The 19,231-nt window shown below is 46.2% G+C and overlaps 1 protein-coding gene across 1 annotated transcript in view; it reads right to left on the bottom strand.

The window, feature by feature from the left end:
* The window catches only part of LOC139387223 (matrix metallopeptidase 16b (membrane-inserted)), a 38,921-nt gene extending 26,715 nt beyond the window's left edge, over positions 1 to 12,206 (bottom strand). Inside the window, exons 1-2 of the mRNA XM_071133306.1 lie at positions 11,797 to 12,206; positions 3,678 to 3,826 (exon numbers count right to left, since the gene is read on the bottom strand). Coding sequence (XP_070989407.1) covers positions 3,678 to 3,826; positions 11,797 to 11,925 — 278 coding nt within the window. The 5' untranslated portion in view covers positions 11,926 to 12,206. The remainder of the gene's footprint in view (positions 1 to 3,677; positions 3,827 to 11,796) is intronic.
* Positions 12,207 to 19,231: the final 7,025 nt, after the last annotated feature.

Below are 19,231 nucleotides of genomic sequence, written 5' to 3'. Positions count from 1 at the left end.
AGGGATAGGTTGTTATTTTGGCACCACCCGGCCAGGTCTCTGACCTCCTCCCTATAGGCTGTCTCGTCGTTGTCGGTGATCAGGCATACCACTGTTTTGTCGTCAGCAAACTTAATGATGGTGTTGGAGTCGTGCCTGGCCATGCAGTCATGGGTGAATAGGGAGTACAGGAGGGGACTGAGCTGAAGTAAAAGTTGTCAAAAACATAAATAGTAAAGTATAGTATTTTTACTGAAGTAATTTACACCACTGCTATTTTCACTGATATATTCAGTCCCATTCTGTTTTTAAGTAATGAAAAATTGTTTATTGTGATTTAGATGACTCAATGGTCCTCAATGTGAGTGTACTGTAGATGTGTTAATATGTGAATGTGTCCGTGTAACTCAGTAACCCAATGGCGCCGACAGAGATGCCTCTCTTCGCGTTCTTAGGAAATTATGCAGTATTTTTTTTTTTATTAATTATTTCTTACACTGTTACCACAGGAAATCTTAAGTCTTATTACATACAGCCGGGAAGAACTATTGGATATAAGAGCAACGTCAACTTACCAACATTACGACCAGGAATACGACTTTCCCGAAGTGGATCCTCTGTTCGGACCAACACCCAGGTCAATGGATCTGATCCCAGTAGGCGGTCCAAAACAACGGCGCCGCAGAAGGGGCAGACGGAGCGGCCTTCTGGTCAGGCTCCGTAGACGTGCACATCGCTGACCGCTCCCGAGTATACCACTCACCAATGTCCAGTCTCTTGACAACAAGGTAGACGAAATTCAAGCAAAGGGTTGCCTTCCAGAGACATCAGAGGTTGCAACATTCTCTGTTTCACGGAAACATATGTTGTCGGAATCGGTTCAGCCACCGGGCTTCTCCATGCATCGCGCCGACAGAGATAAACACCTCTCTATGAAGAGGAAGGGCGGGTGTGTATGCTTTATGTTTAATGACACATGGTGTAATCATAACAACATACAGGAACTCAAGTCCTTCTGCTCACCCGACCGAATTCCTTACAATCAAATGCTGGCCATTTTACCTACCAAGAGAATTCTCGTCAGTTACAGTCACAGCTGTGTACATTCCCCCTCGAATGAACACCAAGACAGCTTGGGATTTTAACAAAGCAAATTTGAGAACAAGGCTACCTAAATGCTATCAGCATATTGATTGCACGACTTGCAGGGATAATACTCTTGATCACTGCTACTCTAACTTCCGCAATGCATACAAAGCCCTCCCCCGCCCTCCCTTTGGCAAATCCGACCACGATGCCATCTTGCTCGTTCCGTCTTATTGGCAGAACCTCAAAGGGGATGTACCAGTGGCGAGAACCATTCAATGCTGGTCTGACCAATCGAAAGCCACACTTTAAGATTGTTTTGATCACGCAGACTGGAATATGTTCTGGTCAGCCTCAGAGAACAACATTGACCTATATGCTGACTCAATAAGTGTGTTTATTAAGAAGTCCATAGGAGATGTTGTACCCACTGTGACTATTAAAACCTTCCTTAACCAGAAACTGTGTATGTATGGCGGCATTTGTGCAAAACTGAAAGCGCGATCCACCGCATTTAACCATGGAAAGAAGTCTGGAAATATGGCTGAATTTAAACAGTGTAGTTATTCCCTCCACAAGTCAATCAAACAAGCGAAATGCCAGAACAGGGACAAGGTGGAGTCGCAATTCAATGGCTCAATATCGAGACGTATGTGGCATGGTCTACAGGAAATCACAGACTACAAAAACAAAAACAGCCACGTCACGGACGTCGACATCAGGCTTCCAGACAATCTAAAACACCTTATTTTCCCGCTTTGAGGCTAATACAGTGCCACCGTCGCGACTCACTAACAAAGACTGTGTCCCCCCTCTCCTTCTCCATGGCTGACGTGAGTAAAACATTTGAACTTGTTAACCCTCCCAAGGCTGGTGGCCCAGATGTCATCCCTAGCCGCGTCCTCAGAGCATGCGCAGACCAGCTGGCTGTTGTGTTTTACGGACATATTCAATTGCTCCCAATCAAATCTATCCCAGTCTGTTGTCCCCACATGCTTCAAGATGGTTACCATTGTTCCTGTACCCAAGAAGGCAAAGATAACTGAACTAAATGACTACCTACCGGTAGCACTTACTTCTGCCATCATGAAGTGCTTTGAGAGGCTAGTCAAGGATCATATCACCGCCACCTTAGACCCACTTCAGTTTGCATACCGCCCCAACAGGTCCAAAGATGATGCACTCACCATCAAACTGCAAACTGCCCTATCCCATCTGGACAAAAATAATACCTATGTAAGAATGCTGCTCATTGTCTACAGCTCAGCATTCAAACCCATAGTACCCTCCAAGCTCATCAAGCTGGAGCCCCTGGGTCTCAACCCCGCCCTGTGCAACTGGGTCATGGACTTTCTGATGGGCCGCCCCCAGGTGGTGAAGGTAGGAAACAACATCTCCACTTCACTGACCCTCAACACTGGGGCCCCACAAGAGTGTGTGCTCAGTCCTCTCATGTACTCCCTGTTCACCCACGACTGCGTGGCCATGCACGCCTCCAACTCAATCATCAAGTTTTCAGACGACACAACAGTAGTGGGCCTGATCACCAACAACGACGAGACAGCCTATAGGGAGGAGGTGAGGGCACTTGGAGTGTGATGTCAGGAAACCAACCTCTCACTTAACGTCAACAAAACAAAGGAGATGATCGTGGACTTCAGGAAACAGCAGAGAGAGCAGCCCCCTATCCACATCGACGGGACAGTAGTGGAGAAGGTGGAAAGTTTTACGTTCCTCGGCATACACATTACGGACAAACTGAAATGGTCCACCGACACAGACAGCGTGGTGAAGAAGGCGCAACAGCGCCTCTTCCACCTCAGGAGGCTGAAGAAATTTGCCTTGTCACCAAAAACCCTGACAAACATTTACAGATGCACAATCGAGAGCATTCTGTCGAGTATCACAGCCTGGTACGGCAACTGCAGCGCCCTCAACCGCAAGGCTCTCCAAAGGGTGGTGCTGTCTGCACAACGCATCCCTGGGAGCAAACTACCTGCCCTCCAGGACACCTACAGCACCGCTGTCACAGGAAGACCAAAAATATCATTAAGGACAATAACCACCCAAGCCATTGCCTGTGCCTGTTCACACCGCTATCATCCAGAAGGCGAGATCAGTACAGGTGCATCAAAGCTGGGACCGAGAGACTGAAAAACAGCTTCTATCTCAAGGCCATCAGACTGTTAAACAGCAATCACTAACTCAGAGAGGCTGCTACCTACATTGAGACCCAATCCCTGGGCACTTTAATAAATGGATCATTAGTCATTTTAAACAATGCCACTTTAAATAATGCCACTTTAATAATGTTTACATATCTTACATTACTCATATCACATGTATATACTGGGTTTTATACCATCTATTGCCTATGCCGCTCGGCCATCGCTCATCCATATACTTATATGTACATATTCTCATTCACCCCTTTAGATTTGTTTGTATTAGGTAGTTGTTGGGGAATTGTTAGATTACTTGTTGGTGATTACTGCACTGTCGGAACTATAAGCACAAGTATTTCCCTACATTAACATCTGCTAACCATGTGTATGTGACCAGTAAAATTTGATTTGGTGTGTGTGTGTCCGTGTGTATGTGTGTCTACTCACTCTGTGGTCCTCTCATCCAGTGTCCCTGTAACATTGAGGCCGTAGATGCGCTGCATGGCTGCGATGGCTTGTTGCATGGTCTGGGCTGAACGCAGGATAGCCATTCTGGGGTCTGTGTGGGGAAGGTAGCCATACTTCTGTAGCCATCCCTACAGGAGAAAGGGAGAGAGGAGAGAGGGAGAGATTCATGCATTACTGTCGTTATTCATATCTGAAAGAAAGCTGACAAATGATGAAATTACATCGCTATTACATGAGTTATAACAAAGCTACATTTTGGTAATCGTAGCTGAGAGAAATGATAGGGAGAAAGGTCTGTCCTTGTTCATAAAGTCTCTAGTATGAGTCAAACTGATCTCTGCATCAAATACATTTTTATTTGTCACATGCGCCGAATACAACAGGTGTAGACTTTACTGTGAAATGCTTACTTACGAGTCCTTTCCCAACAATGCAGAGTTAAAAGGTTTTTAAAAAACTTAATAAAAAGGGAATGGTAACACAATAAAATATTTAATAACGGAAAAGCGGTAGCGAGTCAATGTGCAGGGGTGCAAAACAGTGGAGGTAATTGAGGTAGTATGTGCATGTGTGTGTTTTGTGTGTGTGCTGGTGTCAGTGTGGTATGTGTGTGGGGGTAGAGTCTAGTGAATGTGCATAGACCCAGTGCAAGAGAGAAGTTTTTTAAACTGGGGTCAATGCAAATAGTCCGGCTGTCTATTTGATGAACTGTTCAACAGTCTTATGGCTTGGGGGTAGAAGCTGTTCAGTAGCCTATCATACAGAGAATCTCTGCATCATACAGTTCAGGTTCATAATTGATGGAGAACTCTTTGGATAGAAGTACCTCTGTTCCAACCTGAACATTGTTAGCCACATCCAACAGTGTCCAGAGTTACAGTAACACTTGTTTTCTATAACCACCCCACACACACAGTGACACTGACAGAGAAGGGGCATAGTTCAGGTTCATATTTTCAAGGATGAACATTGTAACCCATATGGCTATGCCCAGTTACCCACATCCTTTCCAGTAACATTCACTCAGTGTTTTTGCCTATAACCAACACAGCTCAAAGCAGCCGCCCACACAGAGTGACACTGACGCTCCTTCATTCAGTAGAGATTGAGTGTAGACCAGGGGTCATTGTTAGATCCTATCCCCGTTGATGGGATTCGAGAGCCACGGGGCAGCGAGGCAGGCGGCCACGCTCCACCACAGCTGTCCACACGCCAACCAGCTGCTGTTGCCTCGCTATCACCATCATTACCCATCCTATGAGATGCTCCCGCTAATCCTCGATATATCTCTCCCTCCCTCCCTCAATCCCTGTATCTCTATCTCTCCCTCTCCGCTTCTCATTGAGCCAAACGCCTTGTTGTTGTTTGTCCATCTTTCCACCATCCCTTAATCATATGTAGCCAATGGTTGGTTGGTTGGTTAGTTGTTTGTTTCTAAGTCTGTGTATAGCTAAGGCCCAGGTTCTGGTTCCCAGGACTGAATAAGGAATTTGATTGTGCCATTTGACTTGGGATGGGATGAGAGAGAATAGTCTATGGTAGGCTAGGCCTATGCAGAGAATATGACAGCAGCAATTAATATGGTACAAGATATTCAACCCTATCCCATTACGCAACTTGGATCACATCTTAATCTGCACAGCCATAAACCGACCAAATTTCCCTCGACAAAGAATAATAGTTCATAGCATAGTAGTCCCTTGCAAAAGTATTCAGACCCTTTGGATTTCTTCACATTTTATTGTGTTACATAGTGGGATTCAAATTGATTTAGTTGTCATTTTGTTCTCAACAATCTACACAAAATAACATTACAAAAATGTAATAACTAAAATATAGTCGTTGCAAAAGTTTCGAGTCAATATGTGTTAGAAACACCTTTTGGCATCAATTACAGCTTAGAGTCTTCTTGGGTAAGTCCAGTGGTGTAGCAGAGGGTATAAGCAGGTATAAGCCATATACCCACTTTTTTTGTGGGCATTGCCTATACTCACTTATTAATCCCCACAATGCGTATCAAAGTAGTATAGTGGAGATATGAGAGATATCAATTAATAAGGCTGATGGAACAGATCAGAATGTTTAGCTTAAAAATGTTGATAAACTATTATTCCTTCACATTTTAAGTGCAGCAATCTGCACACGGCAGTAGGCTTGTGTGCAAATGTTCCAAAATACTATTTGTGGGGGGAAAAACTTTCTAAAATGCGCAACACACATGCTAGAGGTTTCATGGACAGAGATTGAAATATCCATTAGAAAGTTAGAAAGACAGGACATCTAAAGATGTTATAAGGATCCTGGGTTGCTAATATGACTAGGAAAATGACTTTTGCTGCTAGACAATGAAAAGTTGATTTGAGTATTTACTAAATAATTGCTTCCACCTTTCTATGGTGGAATTTTGTCTATAGGCGACTTTGAAGCAAGGTAAGACATGAAGTAAAAGGAAAAATATAGCGATGCTAATGATAGGCCTAACCGTCTTCTGGTAAATGGAAAGTCTTTCCCAAAAACCTTCTCAATTAAATGTAAACTAGCTACAAAGTAGCCTATGCCTACCTGGCAGAAATATATTGTGATTATATGCATCAATCCAGTGGCCATTTTTTTTTCCAACTCCATCTCATGTGAGTTATAGAAAGAACCAAACAACAGTGCTTGGTGCCTGAACAGTTGAATTTAAAGGGAGACTCTTTAGATCTTATTTTTCCCAGACCTAAAAAGTGTTCTTCTGATGTGGTTTAATTAAGCATTGTTGTGGACTTAGAAATACAACAAAATTGGATGTTCTATATAAAAAAAAATATATACTTTGAGTGTAAAAAAATCTGAAACCTGTGAATTTCTGAATCAGTTGACATCCAAATTTATCTATTTCAATAGTAGGCTGGCACGCCCTGATCTGTTTCACCTGTCTTTGTGATTGTCTCCACCCCCCTCCAGGTGTCGCCCATCTTCACCATTATCCCCTGTGTTGTTATACCTGTGTTCTCTATTTGTCTGTTGCCAATTTGTTTTGTTTGTCAAGCTTAACAGTATTTGTCCTGTCAGCTCCTTTCTTTTCCCAGTCTCTCTTTTTCTCGCCCTCCTGGTTTTTGACCCTTGCCTGTCTTGACCTTGAACCTGCCCGCCCTGACCACTCTGCCTGCCCCTGACCCTGAGCCTGCCTGCCATCCTGTACCTTCGCCTCTGTTGCTGTCATAAATATTGTTACTTCGACATGGTCTTCATCTGGGTCTTACCGTATCCTGTTAGCAAGAACTGGCCATGACTGATCAAGCAGACCCGGGCCAGCTGCGCGACGCCATCTCCTCCCAAGGAGCCACTATCGGGAGGCACGAGGAACTACTTTGTGGCCTTATGGAGGGGGTCCAAACTTTGGTTGATCGCCATGACCGGGCATTGGACGGTTTGCCCGGAGCTATTCCGCGGGTTGTCTGGGAGGCAGTCTAGCACGGTGGTAACCCCACAGCCCCTCAGTAACCCCACTGCTAACAGTGCCGTTTCATCCGTGACTCCACCTTCTCGGTGGAGAGTCGAGCACCTGTCGGGCGTTTCTAGCTCAGTGTTCCCTCATTTTCGAGCTTCAGCCCTCCTCCTTCCCCTCGGATCGCTCCAAGATAGCCTATCTCATCACGCTGATGTCTGGGAGGGTTCTCACCTGGGCTACTGCTGTATGGGAACAGCAGCCGGCCATATGTGTTAGTCTGGAGGGATTCAGACTAACCGTTCTCCGGGAGAGAAGCTGCCCGGAGGCTAATCCAGCTTCGGCAAGGCTTCTACAGTGTAGTTTACTATACGTGGATTTCAGCACGTTGGCAGCGGAGAGTGTTTGGAACCAGGAAGCATGTTTGATATGTTCCTGCACGCGTCTCGGAGGTCAAGGACGAGCTTGCTAATCGGGAGTTACCTATGGATCTCAATTCCCTTATTGCTTTGACCATCCAAATCGATGGGCGACTACGGGAACGATGGAGGGAGAGATTAGATTTTGATCGCACGCCCAAGGACCCCACCTTGCCTCCTAGTCAACTTGGAAGCTCCCGGTGGTCTCGTTGCCAAGAGGACCAAGGATTCCTGACCTGCCCCGAGAGCTGCCCGAAGATGGCCGACTCACTGCTTCCTGAGCCTATGCCACTAGGCAGAGCTGGGCTGTCGCCAGCGGAATGGAAATACAGGATCAACAAGAAGAGTTGTCTGTATTGCGGGACTCTTGGTCATTTTTTGTCCTCTTGTCCTCTAAAGAAGCCAGGCTTACCGGTAGGAGCAAGGACTCTGGTGGGCCATATGTAGAACATTTCTGCTTCCCCTGCTCACACCCCTTTTCATGCCATTCTACTGTGGGGAGACCAATCCAAATCTCTCCGGGTTCTCATTGACTCTGGGGCCGACGAGAGTTTTTTGGACAGTACCCTGCCATTCCCATGGACGTTAGAGAGCTAGACGGGCACTCTATAGGCAGAGTCACCCACAACACCACTCCCATCCACCTACGGGTGTCAGGGAACCACAGTGAGGTTATCCAGTTTCCTTCTCATCAAGTCCCCTCTGATTCCCGTGGTATTGGGAATTCACCTGGCTCCAACCACACAATCCCCTCATTAACTGGTTGACTGGTGCCTTTGTGGACTGGAGCCCGTTCTGCCACACTTATTGCCTGAAGTCAGCACAACCTGCCCCGGCACGTCTTCCTGGGGGCTCTGAACGTGCCTCGTGCCTCGGACCTCTCCGCCAGTCCCGCAGAGTACCAGGACCTCCAGGATGTGTTCAGCAAAGCCCGGGCGACGTTGCTTCCACCGCATCGACCCTATGACTGCGGGATTGACATTCTCCCTAGCACCACGCTTCCCCCGAGGACGTCTGTACTCTGTCGGGACCGGAGACCAAGGCTATGGATACCTACAATGGGGACTCCCTAGCTGCTGGATTTATCCATCCCTCTTCCTCTCCCTCTGGCGCAGGCTTCTTCTTCATGGAGAGAAAGGACAAGACCTTGCGCCTGTGTATTGACTACCGGAGACTCAACGACAACGACCTGCTACCGCTCATCTCCTCGGCCTTCGAGCCGCTCCCGGGGGACACTGTGTTTTCCAAGCTGGATCTACGGAGCGCCTACCACCTGGTGCGGATATGAGAGGGGGATGAGTGGAAGACCGCTTTCAACACAGCCAGTGGCCACTACGAGTATCTGGTCATGCCCTTCGGCCTCACCATGCTCCTGCTGTGTTCCAGGCTCTGGTGAATGATGTTCTCTGCGACATGTTGAACCAGTTCATCTTCGTCTACATTGATGACATCCTCGTCTTCTCCCACTCTCCTCAAGAATACGTGCGCCACGTCCGGCAGGTCCTTCAACGTCTTCTGGAGAATCAGCTGTTTGTGAAGGCAGAGAAGTGCGAGTTCCATCGCTCCACCACCCCCTTTCTGGGTTACATCATCTCTGCTGGGAGTGTCCAGATGGATCCCGGGAAGGTGAGAGCAGTGATGGATTGGCCTCAGTCTACGACCAGGGTGCAGCTGCAACGTTTTCTGAGATTAGCCAATTTCTATCGCCGCGGTTACAGCACCCTGGCTTCCCCCCTGTCAGCACTCACCTCGCCCAAGGTTCCGTTCATGTGGTCCCCAGCTGCTGACCGGGCATTCTGGGACCTCAAACATTGCTTCACCACTGCGCTCATCCTGGTTCATCCAGACACATCTCGTCAGTTCGTGGTGGAGGCCATGCTTCGGACGGTGGAGTAGGGGCTGTCCTGTCCCAGGGTTCTGCCCTTGACCTCAAGCTACATCCCTGCGCCTTCTTCTCCCATCGCCTCAACGGAAAGGAAAGGAACTACGATACCTCCAGGTATCGACGACAAGCGGATTGCCATCGGACCCCGGCTCCCCGGTATCGTCCCAGGCAGAAGGTATGGCTCTGCCCCTCCAGGTGGAGTCTCGCAAACTGTCCCCCCGGTTTATCGGCCCTTACCCAATCTCCAAGGTCATTAGCCCCTCTGATGTTCGTCTTCTGTTGCCCCGTACCCTTCATATACACCCCACCTTTCATGTGTCCCGTATCACAAGCCTGTGTCTCACAGTCCCTTGTCTTCCATTTCCAGGCCCACCCCTCCTCCCTGTGTCACCGATGGCCATCCGGCATACACGGTGAGACACCTCCTGAGGTTTTGACCATGGGGCAGGGGTTTCCAGTACCTGGTTGACTGGGAGGGTTATGGCCCGGAGGAGAGGTGCTGAGTCCCCGCTAAAAGGCATCCTGGACCCAGCCCTCATCGCCGACTACCACCTCCGGCGCCCCGGTCAACCAGGTAGGGCACCAGGTGGCACCCCTAGAGGGGGGTGGGGGGGGGGGGTGGACTGTCACGCCCTGGTCTGTTTCACCTATCTCTGTGATTGTCTCCACCCCCCTCCAGGTGTTGCCCATCTTCCCTATTATCCCCTGTGTATTTATACCTGTGTTCTCTGTTTGTTGCCAGTTCATCTTGTTTGTCAAGCTTACCAGTATTTGTCCTGTCAGCTCCTGTCTTTTCCCAGCCTCTCTTTTTCTCTCCCTCCTGGTTTTTGACCCTTGCCTGTCTTGACCTTGAACCCACTCGCCTGACCACTCTGCCTGCCCCTGAGCCTGTCTGCCGTCCTGTACCTTTGCCCCTATCTGGATTTCTGACCTCTGCCTGACTTGACCCTGCCTGCCGTCCTGTACCTTTGCTTCTGTTGCTGTAATTAACATTGTTACTTCCACACGATCTTCATCTGGTTCTTACCTTATCCTGATATTTGGCCTACTATTAGCCTACTTGTACAGTACAGCTTGGGTTGGCCTGACTGTGAAATACCAATAAGGGATTCATCATTTTAGGAGCATAGCTTATGTCACTGTTTGTCATAGAATTTTTCAAACAGGGCGCCTTTCCCGTTTGGGAAATGTTTGTCAAAATTAGAGTATGCCCACTTCCACAATTACAGTATACCTACTTCTCCAGGCACCACTAAACCATTGGTAAGTCTATAAGAATTTTGCACACATGGATTGTACCATATTTGCCCATTATTCTTTAAAAAAAATATTCAAGCTCTGTCAAGAGGTTGGGGATCATGGCTAGACAGCAATTTTTAAGTCTTGTCATAGATTTTCAAGCAGATTTAAGTCCAAACTGTAACTTGGTCACTCTGGAACATTCACTGTCTTCTTGGTAAACAACTTCAGTGTAGATTTGGCCTTGTGTTGTAGGCTATTGTCCTACAGAAAAGTGAATTCCTTTCCCAGTCTCTGGTGTAAAGCAGACTGATGCAGGTTTTCCTCTTGGATTTTGCCTGTATTTAGCTCCATCCCATTACTTTTTATCCTTAAACTCACTAGTATTTGCAGATATTAACCATATACTCTTACCATGATGCAGCCACCACCTTGCTTGAAAATTTCAATCTGTGCTTGAAATGTAATACTTGAATGAATGACTTTACAGTTGTTGTATGAAGGGTTAGTCCACTTAACTTATGTGATTTGTTAAACCACATTTTACTCTTGAAATAATGTAGGCTTACCTAAACAAAGGGGATGAATATATAACGACTGTATTTTGGTTCAGAATGTTTTATTTATGGTAATAAAATATATATATATCCCACTTTGACACTACAGACTATTTTGTGTAGAATGTTGACAAAATATGACAAATGAATGCATTTTAATCCCAGTATAAAATGTGAAGAAATCCAAGGGGTCCGCACACGCAAGGCACTGTATTATGATAACAAATATTGCAGTGACATCGAATGAGAGGATGGGCGCTGGACCATCTCGTTCATGGTCGCCCATCCTCCCTCTCACCCGCTGCCCAAAGCAATAGCATAGGATGTTGTTCTTCTGACTTGTAAAAAAATATTGAACGGATAATAATTTCGACGTTTCATGCATCTTGAAACATGAATAAAATACAATGTTGCTATGTCATCTGGTCATGTTTATGTGATAATGTAGCCAGATAAATAACAGCAACCCTCGTCCACACGCAATGTTCTGCCACTCGAGCACAAGAGAGTGCATTGTCATTTATTATGAGCCACCGCGAAGCAATAGCAGGCCATGTATCTTACTTACCTCAACGCTGAACTGACGAATCTCTTCTCCGGACGCGGCGCATAAAATCCACAGCAAGAAATGCAAGCAGAACGCTGTTGCGTAAAGGCAATCCAATGGTTTTCTTTTAGAGGGGGATACTAAGGTCATAATGACCCGTTTTTCCCAAATGGGTTATTAGGAAAAACCGCCCGTCGTCTGATTTTTATTCGTGCGTCAAATGAAGAAAACCATCGGGCGAGCTGTCAAAGCCAAATTCCGAGACGTGCATAAAAGGACGGCCGCGGTGGTTTTGTCAACCGGATAAAGTAAACCCAGATGACATGTATTATTTTATCATGTTAAGCTGTGATAGAATTCGGCATGTTAGCTCCACCGCCCCAGTCACTATTATTTACATAGCTGATTTAGTTTATCCAGCGGCATCAATGGCCATGTACAGTAAGCATACCCCCCGAGTCTACGCCTGCGCTATGATGTCTCCAGCAGCGCAACACTTCACTTGACGGCGTAAAGACCAACGTCATGTAATGTACCCTGGTACAAAATTCTTTATGTACTGTGAGAATAGAAATAGTCCCTTGCGGGTGTCGAACCCTTGTCTCCCAGCTAAAGGCTCATTACAGTATCCCCTCCGGTTGGGAGAGCGTGTCCCCACGTTGCACTATACCAAGTACTTCACGATTCACTATACCAAGTACCTCGCGTGTGCACTCCTCTCCGATGGCCCCCAAGGCACCATCCCACACCTGCCACCAACGTTGCGATCGTTGCGAACGGCGACAGTATAACGCCCATTGCAAGTCTCAAACACGGGTCTCCTAGCCCGTAGACCTTAAGGGTTAACCCATTTGGGGGGGATCGTAAGTCGTAACAGGCTTAGCTAGTCAATGTTCGTTACAGGCCTACCCTAAACCTGCTGTTGACTAAAGAAGACTACACCACTCTAGGAAATACTCTATTTGCAGGTTCATGGTGATTGGTGAATTAATGCATGGAGACAAGAAACCTCAGCTGAGTACCAAGGTCAGGATTCTGCACGAGACAGAGACTGTACTTTAACCACAAGGTGGCAGTGTTCTATTGAGAAACAGGTTCCCAACTACTACTCAAATGGGGTCAAGACAAATACACTGAGACAAGCCAAACATATCTTAATTAAATCATTATATGGTGTACAATATCCCCACTCTACTCATTAGATATTAACGATCAAAGAGGCCTTTAATCCAATAGGAATCCCTTTCAAAAGTGGTACGTTAGTCATGTCCTGTTTCAATCCTTAAAAGGAAAATACTGCACAGTACAAGATGCCCATTATATAGTACATACAGTTAAAGGCGTAAGTTTACATATACTTAGGTTGGAGTCATTGAAACTCGTTTTTCAACCACTCCACAAATTTCTTGTTAACAAACTATAGTTTTGGCATGTCGGTTAGGACATCTACTTTGTGCATGACACAAGTCATTTTTCCAACAATTGTTTACAGACAGATTGTTTCACTTATAATTCACTAAATCACAATTCCAGTGGGTCAGAAGTTTACATATACTAAGTTGACTGTGCCTTTAAACAGCTTGGAAAAGTCCAGAAAATGAAGTCATGGCTTTAGAAGCTTCTCAAAGGCTAATTGACATCATTTGAGTCAATTGAAGGTGTACCTGTGGATGTATCTCAAGGCCTACCTTCAAACTCAGTGCCTCTTTGCTTAATATCCTGGGAAAATCAAAAGAAACCAGCCAAGACCTCTGTCACGTTCTGACCTTAGTTCCTTTTTTATGTCTCTGTTTTAGTTTGGTCAGGGTGTGAGTTGGGGTGGGCATTCTATGTTTTGTATTCTAGGTTTTGTATTTCTGGTTTTGTTCTGGTATGGTTCCCAATCAGAGGCAGCTGTCATTCGTTGTCTCTGATTGAGAACCATACTTAGGCAGCCTGTTTTCCCACTATGATTTGTGGGTAGTTGTTTTCTGTGTCTGTGTTTTCCATACAGAACTGTTTTGGTTTTCATTTATTTATCTTGTTTTTTTGTATTCTGTGTTCAGTGTAATAAATACATTATGGACACACACGCTGCGCATTGGTCCGATATTTCATACTCCTCGTCAAAGGAAGAAGAAAATCGTTGCAACCTCAGAAAAAAATTGTAGACCTCCACAAGTCTAGTTCATCCTTGGGAACAATTTCCAAATGCCTGAAGGTACCACATTCATCTGTACAAACAATAGTACGCAGGTATACACACCATGGGACCATGCAGCTGTCATACCGCTCAGGAAGGAGACGCGTTCTGTCTCCTAGAGATGAACATACTTTGGTGCGAAAAGTGCAAATCAATCCAATAAAAACAGCAAAGGACATTGTGAAGATGCTGGAGGAAACAGGTACAGAATCAGTACAGGTACAGGTACAGGTACAGTATCTATATCCACAGTAAAACGAGTCCTATATCGACATAACCTGAAAGGCCGCTCAGCAAGGAAGAAGACACTGCTCCAAAACCGCCAATAAAAAGACACTACGGTTTGCAACTGCACATGGGGACAAAGATTGTACTTTTTGGAGAAATATCCTCTGGTCTGATGAAACAAAAATATAACTATTTGGCCATAATGACCCTCAATATGTTTGGAGGAAAAGGGGAGGCTTGCAAGCCAAAGAACACCATCCCAACCGTGAAGCACGGGGGTGGCAGCATCATGTTGTGGAGGTGCCTTGCTGCAGGAGGGACTGGTGCACTTCACAAAATAGATGGCAACATGAGGAAGGAAAATTATGTGGATATATTGAAGCAACATCTCAAAACTTCAGTCAGGAAGTTTAAAGCTTGGTCACAAATGGGTCTTCCAAATGGAAAATGACCCCAAGCATATTTCCAAAGTTGTGACAAAATGGCTTAAGGACAACAAAGTCAAGGTATTGGAATGGCCATCACAAAGCTCTGACCTCAATCCTATAGAACATTTGTGGGCAGGACTGAAAAAGCGTGTGCGAACAAGGAGGCCTACAAACCTGACTCAGTTACACCAGCTCTGTCAGGAGGAATGGGACAAAATTCACCCAACTTATTGTGGGAAGCTTGTGGAAGGCTACCCGAAACATTTGACCCAAGTTATACAATTTAAAGGCAATGCTACCAAATACTAATTGAGTGTATGTAAACTTCTGACCCACTGGGAATGTGATGAAATAAATAAAAGCTGAAATAAATCATCTCTCTACTATTATTCGGACATTTCATATTCTTAAAATAAAGTGGTGATCCTAACTGACCTAGACAGGACATTTTTACTAGGATTAAATGTCAGAAATTGTGAAAAACTCAGTTTAAATGTGTTTGGCTAAGGTGAATGTAAACTTCCGACTTCAACTATATTTCTCTCTCTGGCCTACACACAAACACTTCGTAGGTTCTGTATATATTAAAAGGTAAATGAAGCCATAGAAAAAGACAAATAAACAGACTCTGTTTAGATGCTTCCTAGTGTTTATTAAACCTTGCTGATGGTGGTCGGGTGAATGTTTCGATACTCCAATACGAGTCTATTTTAAACCAACACACTCCATGGAACATCTCCCCAAATCTTTTACACCTTTTCATGATGAAATGCGATTGATTACTCACAATACTATATGATTCTGTACTATTTTCATTTTAAGGGTTGAAACAGGACATGACTAGCGTACCACTTTTGAAAGGGATTCCTATTGGATTATAGTTAGCAGGTTCATTCATTTACTCTGAACGTTTATTGTATAACCCAATGGGCTGCGATGGAGAGCACATGCTCTAACAAGAGCTGCATTGACCTGGAAAGATCGTTGGGAAAGGGTAAAACCACCACCATACAATGGAACATGTACAGTACTGTGCAAGTCTAGTTTCACCGTGTCAGCACAAAAGTGTGCACACGCCAGAGTACCTGCATATTCTATCCCATTAACTATCCACCACAAAACAGTGTTGTTGCCATTAACAGTAGCGGAATCTACCAGTAAAATATTGCTCATCTTGTGAAATAAGTCCCCATTGCACATTCAAATATTAGCTAGTCTTAGCTGTGTGAACACAATGGAAACGCCTTGAGGAAAGCAGATGCTTTAGAGATATCAGGTGGTGCACTGTAATCTCTGCAGCTCTGCTAATTACCTCTTCATTCATTGGCATTAGGCTGTTTGTTCACTGTGCCTGGAGCCATCTTATATCACTGTATTGTTGCCATAGCCTGGTTAAACCAGACTGAATGATGCGCTCAGCATTTGTGAATGAACCATTTGAGTATTCAGTCTGGCTTCACCAGGCTACCACTGGCAACAGGATTCAGTTAACGCTTTCAGCACTTCAAGTCTGTTGTGTTTGCACACTACATTTTAGTGTGATCCTACAGTTCTGAAAAGAAAAGGGACCAAGGCTGGAACAACAAAACCTAAAGGTCGGAACAATAAAACCTAGAGGTAGGAACAAGAACTGCCATCTTCTTGTAATGCTCATACCAACCCAAATCCATAACAATACCTCTCTTAAAGTAAACGTCCAGTGTCCAGATTAACAGGGTAGCCTAGTGGTTAGAGCGTTGGACTAGTAAATGCAAGGTTGCAAGTTCAAACCCACGAGCTGACAAAGTACAAATCTGTCGTTCTGCCCCTGAACAGGCAGTTAACCCACTGTTCCTAGGCCGTCATTGAAAATAAGAATTTGTTCTTAACTGACTTGCCTTAAAGATAAAATTACAATACGAGTTAAATAGTTTTCCTTCAAAAATGTTAAGCAGCTTTTATGTGTTGGAATGCTATGGGCGTAACCCAAAGTACCTCTCCCCCTATATACTGGTCATAAAAAATATTCACGCAGGTAGACAGCTGATTGGCCAGCTCATCCTCCTCTAGACCACTGATTGGCCAGCTCATCCTCCTACTGTCCAGCTCATCCTCCTCTAGACTACTGATTTGCCTGCTCATTCTCCTCTAGACCGCTGATTGGCCAGCTCAACCTCTAGACTGTTGATTGTCCAGGTCATCATCCTCTAGACCACTGATTGGCCAGCTCATCCTCCTCTAGACTGCTGATTGGCCAGCTCATCCTCCTATTGTCCAGCTCATCCTCCTCTAGACTACTGATTTGCCTGCTCATCCTCCTCTAGACCGCTGATTGGCCAGCTCAACCTCTAGACTGCTGATTGTCCAGGTCATGATCCTCTAGACCACTGATTGGCCAGCTCATCCTCCTATTGGCCAGCTCCTCCTCTAGACTGCTGATTGTCCAGGTCATCATCCTCTAGACCGCTGATTGGCAAGCTCATCATCCTCTAGACTGCTGATTGGCCAACTCATCCTCTAGACTGCTGATTGTCCAGCTCATCCTCCTCTAGACTACTGATTGTCCAGCTCATCCTCCTCTAAACCGCTGATTGGCCAGCTCATCCTCCTCTGGACCGCTGATTGGCCAGCTCATCCTCCTCTAGACCGCTGATTGGCCAGCTCATCCTCCTCTAGACCGCTGATTGTCCAGCTCATCCTCCTCTAGACTGCTGATTGTTCAGGTCATCATCCTCTAGGCTACTGATTGGCCAGCTCATCCTCCTCTAGACTGCTGATTGGCCAGCTCATCCTCTAGACTGCTGATTGTCCAGGTCATCATCCTCTAGACTACTGATTGGCCAGCTCATCCTCCTCTAGACTGGTGATTACCCAGCTCATCCTCTAGACTGCTGATTGTCCAGCTCATCCTCCTCTAGACTACTGATTGTCCAGCTCATCCTCCTCTAGACCGCTGATTGGCCAGCTCATCCTCCTCTAGACTACTGATTGGCGAGCTCATCCTCCTCTAGACTGCTGATTGGCCAGCTCATCCTCTAGACTGCTGACTGTCCAGGTCATCATCCTCTAGACCACTGATTGGCCAGCTCATCCTCCTATTAGCCAGCTCATCCTCCACTAGACTGCTGATTGGCCAGCTCATCCAACTCTAGACCGCTGATTGGCCAGCTTATCCTCTGGACTGCTGATTGTCCAGGTCATCATCCTCTAGACCACTGATTGTCCAGCTCATCCTCCTCTAGACCGCTGATTGGCCAGCTCATCCTCCTATTGGCCAGCTCATCCTCTAGACTGCTGATTATCCAGGTCATCATCCTCTAGACCGCTGATTGTCCAGCTCATCCTCCTCTAGACCGCTGATTGGCCAGCTCAACCTCTAGACTGCTGATTGTCCAGGTCATGATCCTCTAGACCACTGATTGGCCAGCTCATCCTCCTATTGGCCAGCTCCTCCTCTAGACTACTGATTTGCCTGCTCATCATCCTCTAGACCGCTGATTGGCAAGCTCATCATCCTCTAGACTGCTGATTGTCCAGCTCATTATCCTCTAGACTGCTGATTGTCCAGCTCATCATCCTCTAGACTGCTGATTGGCCAGCTCATCCTCTAGACTGCTGATTGTCCAGCTCATCCTCCTCTAGACTACTGATTGGCCAGCTCATCATCCTCTAGACTGCTGATTGTCCAGCTCATCCTCCTCTAGACCGCTGATTGGCCAGCTCATCCTCCTCTAGACCGTTGATTGTCCAGCTCATCCTCCTCTAGACTGCTGATTGGCCAGCTCATCCTCTAGACTGCTGATTGTCCAGGTCATCATCCTCTAGACTACTGATTGGCCAGCTCATCCTCCTCTAGACTGCTGATTGGCCAGCTCATCCTCTAGACTGCTGATTGTCCAGGTCATCATCCTCTAGACTACTGATTGGCCAGCTCATCCTCCTCTAGACTGGTGATTGGCCAGCTCATCCTCTAGACTGCTGATTGTCCAGGTCATCATGCTCTAGACCACTGATTGGCCAGCTCATCCTCCTATTGGCCAGCTCATCCTCCACTAGACTGCTGATTGGCCAGCTCATCCAACTCTAGACTGCTGATTGGCCAGCTCATCCTCTGGACTGCTGATTGTCCAGGTCATCATCCTCTAGACCACTGTTTGGCCAGCTCATCCTCCTATTGGCCAGCTCATCCTCTAGACTGCTGATTATCCAGGTCATCATCCTCTAGACCGCTGATTGTCCAGCTCATCCTCCTCTAGACCGCTGATTGGCCAGCTCATCCTCCTCTAGACCGCTGATTGGCCAGCTCACCCTCTAGGCCACTGATTGTCCAGCTCATCCTCCTCTAGACTGTTGATTTGCCAGCTCATCATCCTCTAGACTGCTGATTGGCCAGCTCATCATCCTCTAGACTGCTGATTGTCCAGCTCATCCTCCTCTAGACCGCTGATTGGCCAGCTCATCCTCCTCTAGACTACTGATTTGCCAGGTCATGATCCTCTAGACCACTGATTGGCCAGCTCATCCTCCTATTGGCCAGCTCCTCCTCTAGACTACTGATTTGCCTGCTCATCATCCTCTAGAACGCTGATTGGCAAGCTCATCATCCTCTAGACTGCTGATTGTCCAGCTCATCATCCTC

Source organism: Oncorhynchus clarkii, chromosome 28 (assembly GCF_045791955.1).
Source record: "Oncorhynchus clarkii lewisi isolate Uvic-CL-2024 chromosome 28, UVic_Ocla_1.0, whole genome shotgun sequence".
Taxonomy (NCBI): Eukaryota; Metazoa; Chordata; class Actinopteri; order Salmoniformes; family Salmonidae; genus Oncorhynchus; species Oncorhynchus clarkii.
Note: the sequence above shows the minus strand (reverse complement) of the source record. Positions and strands in the feature narration are given on the sequence as shown.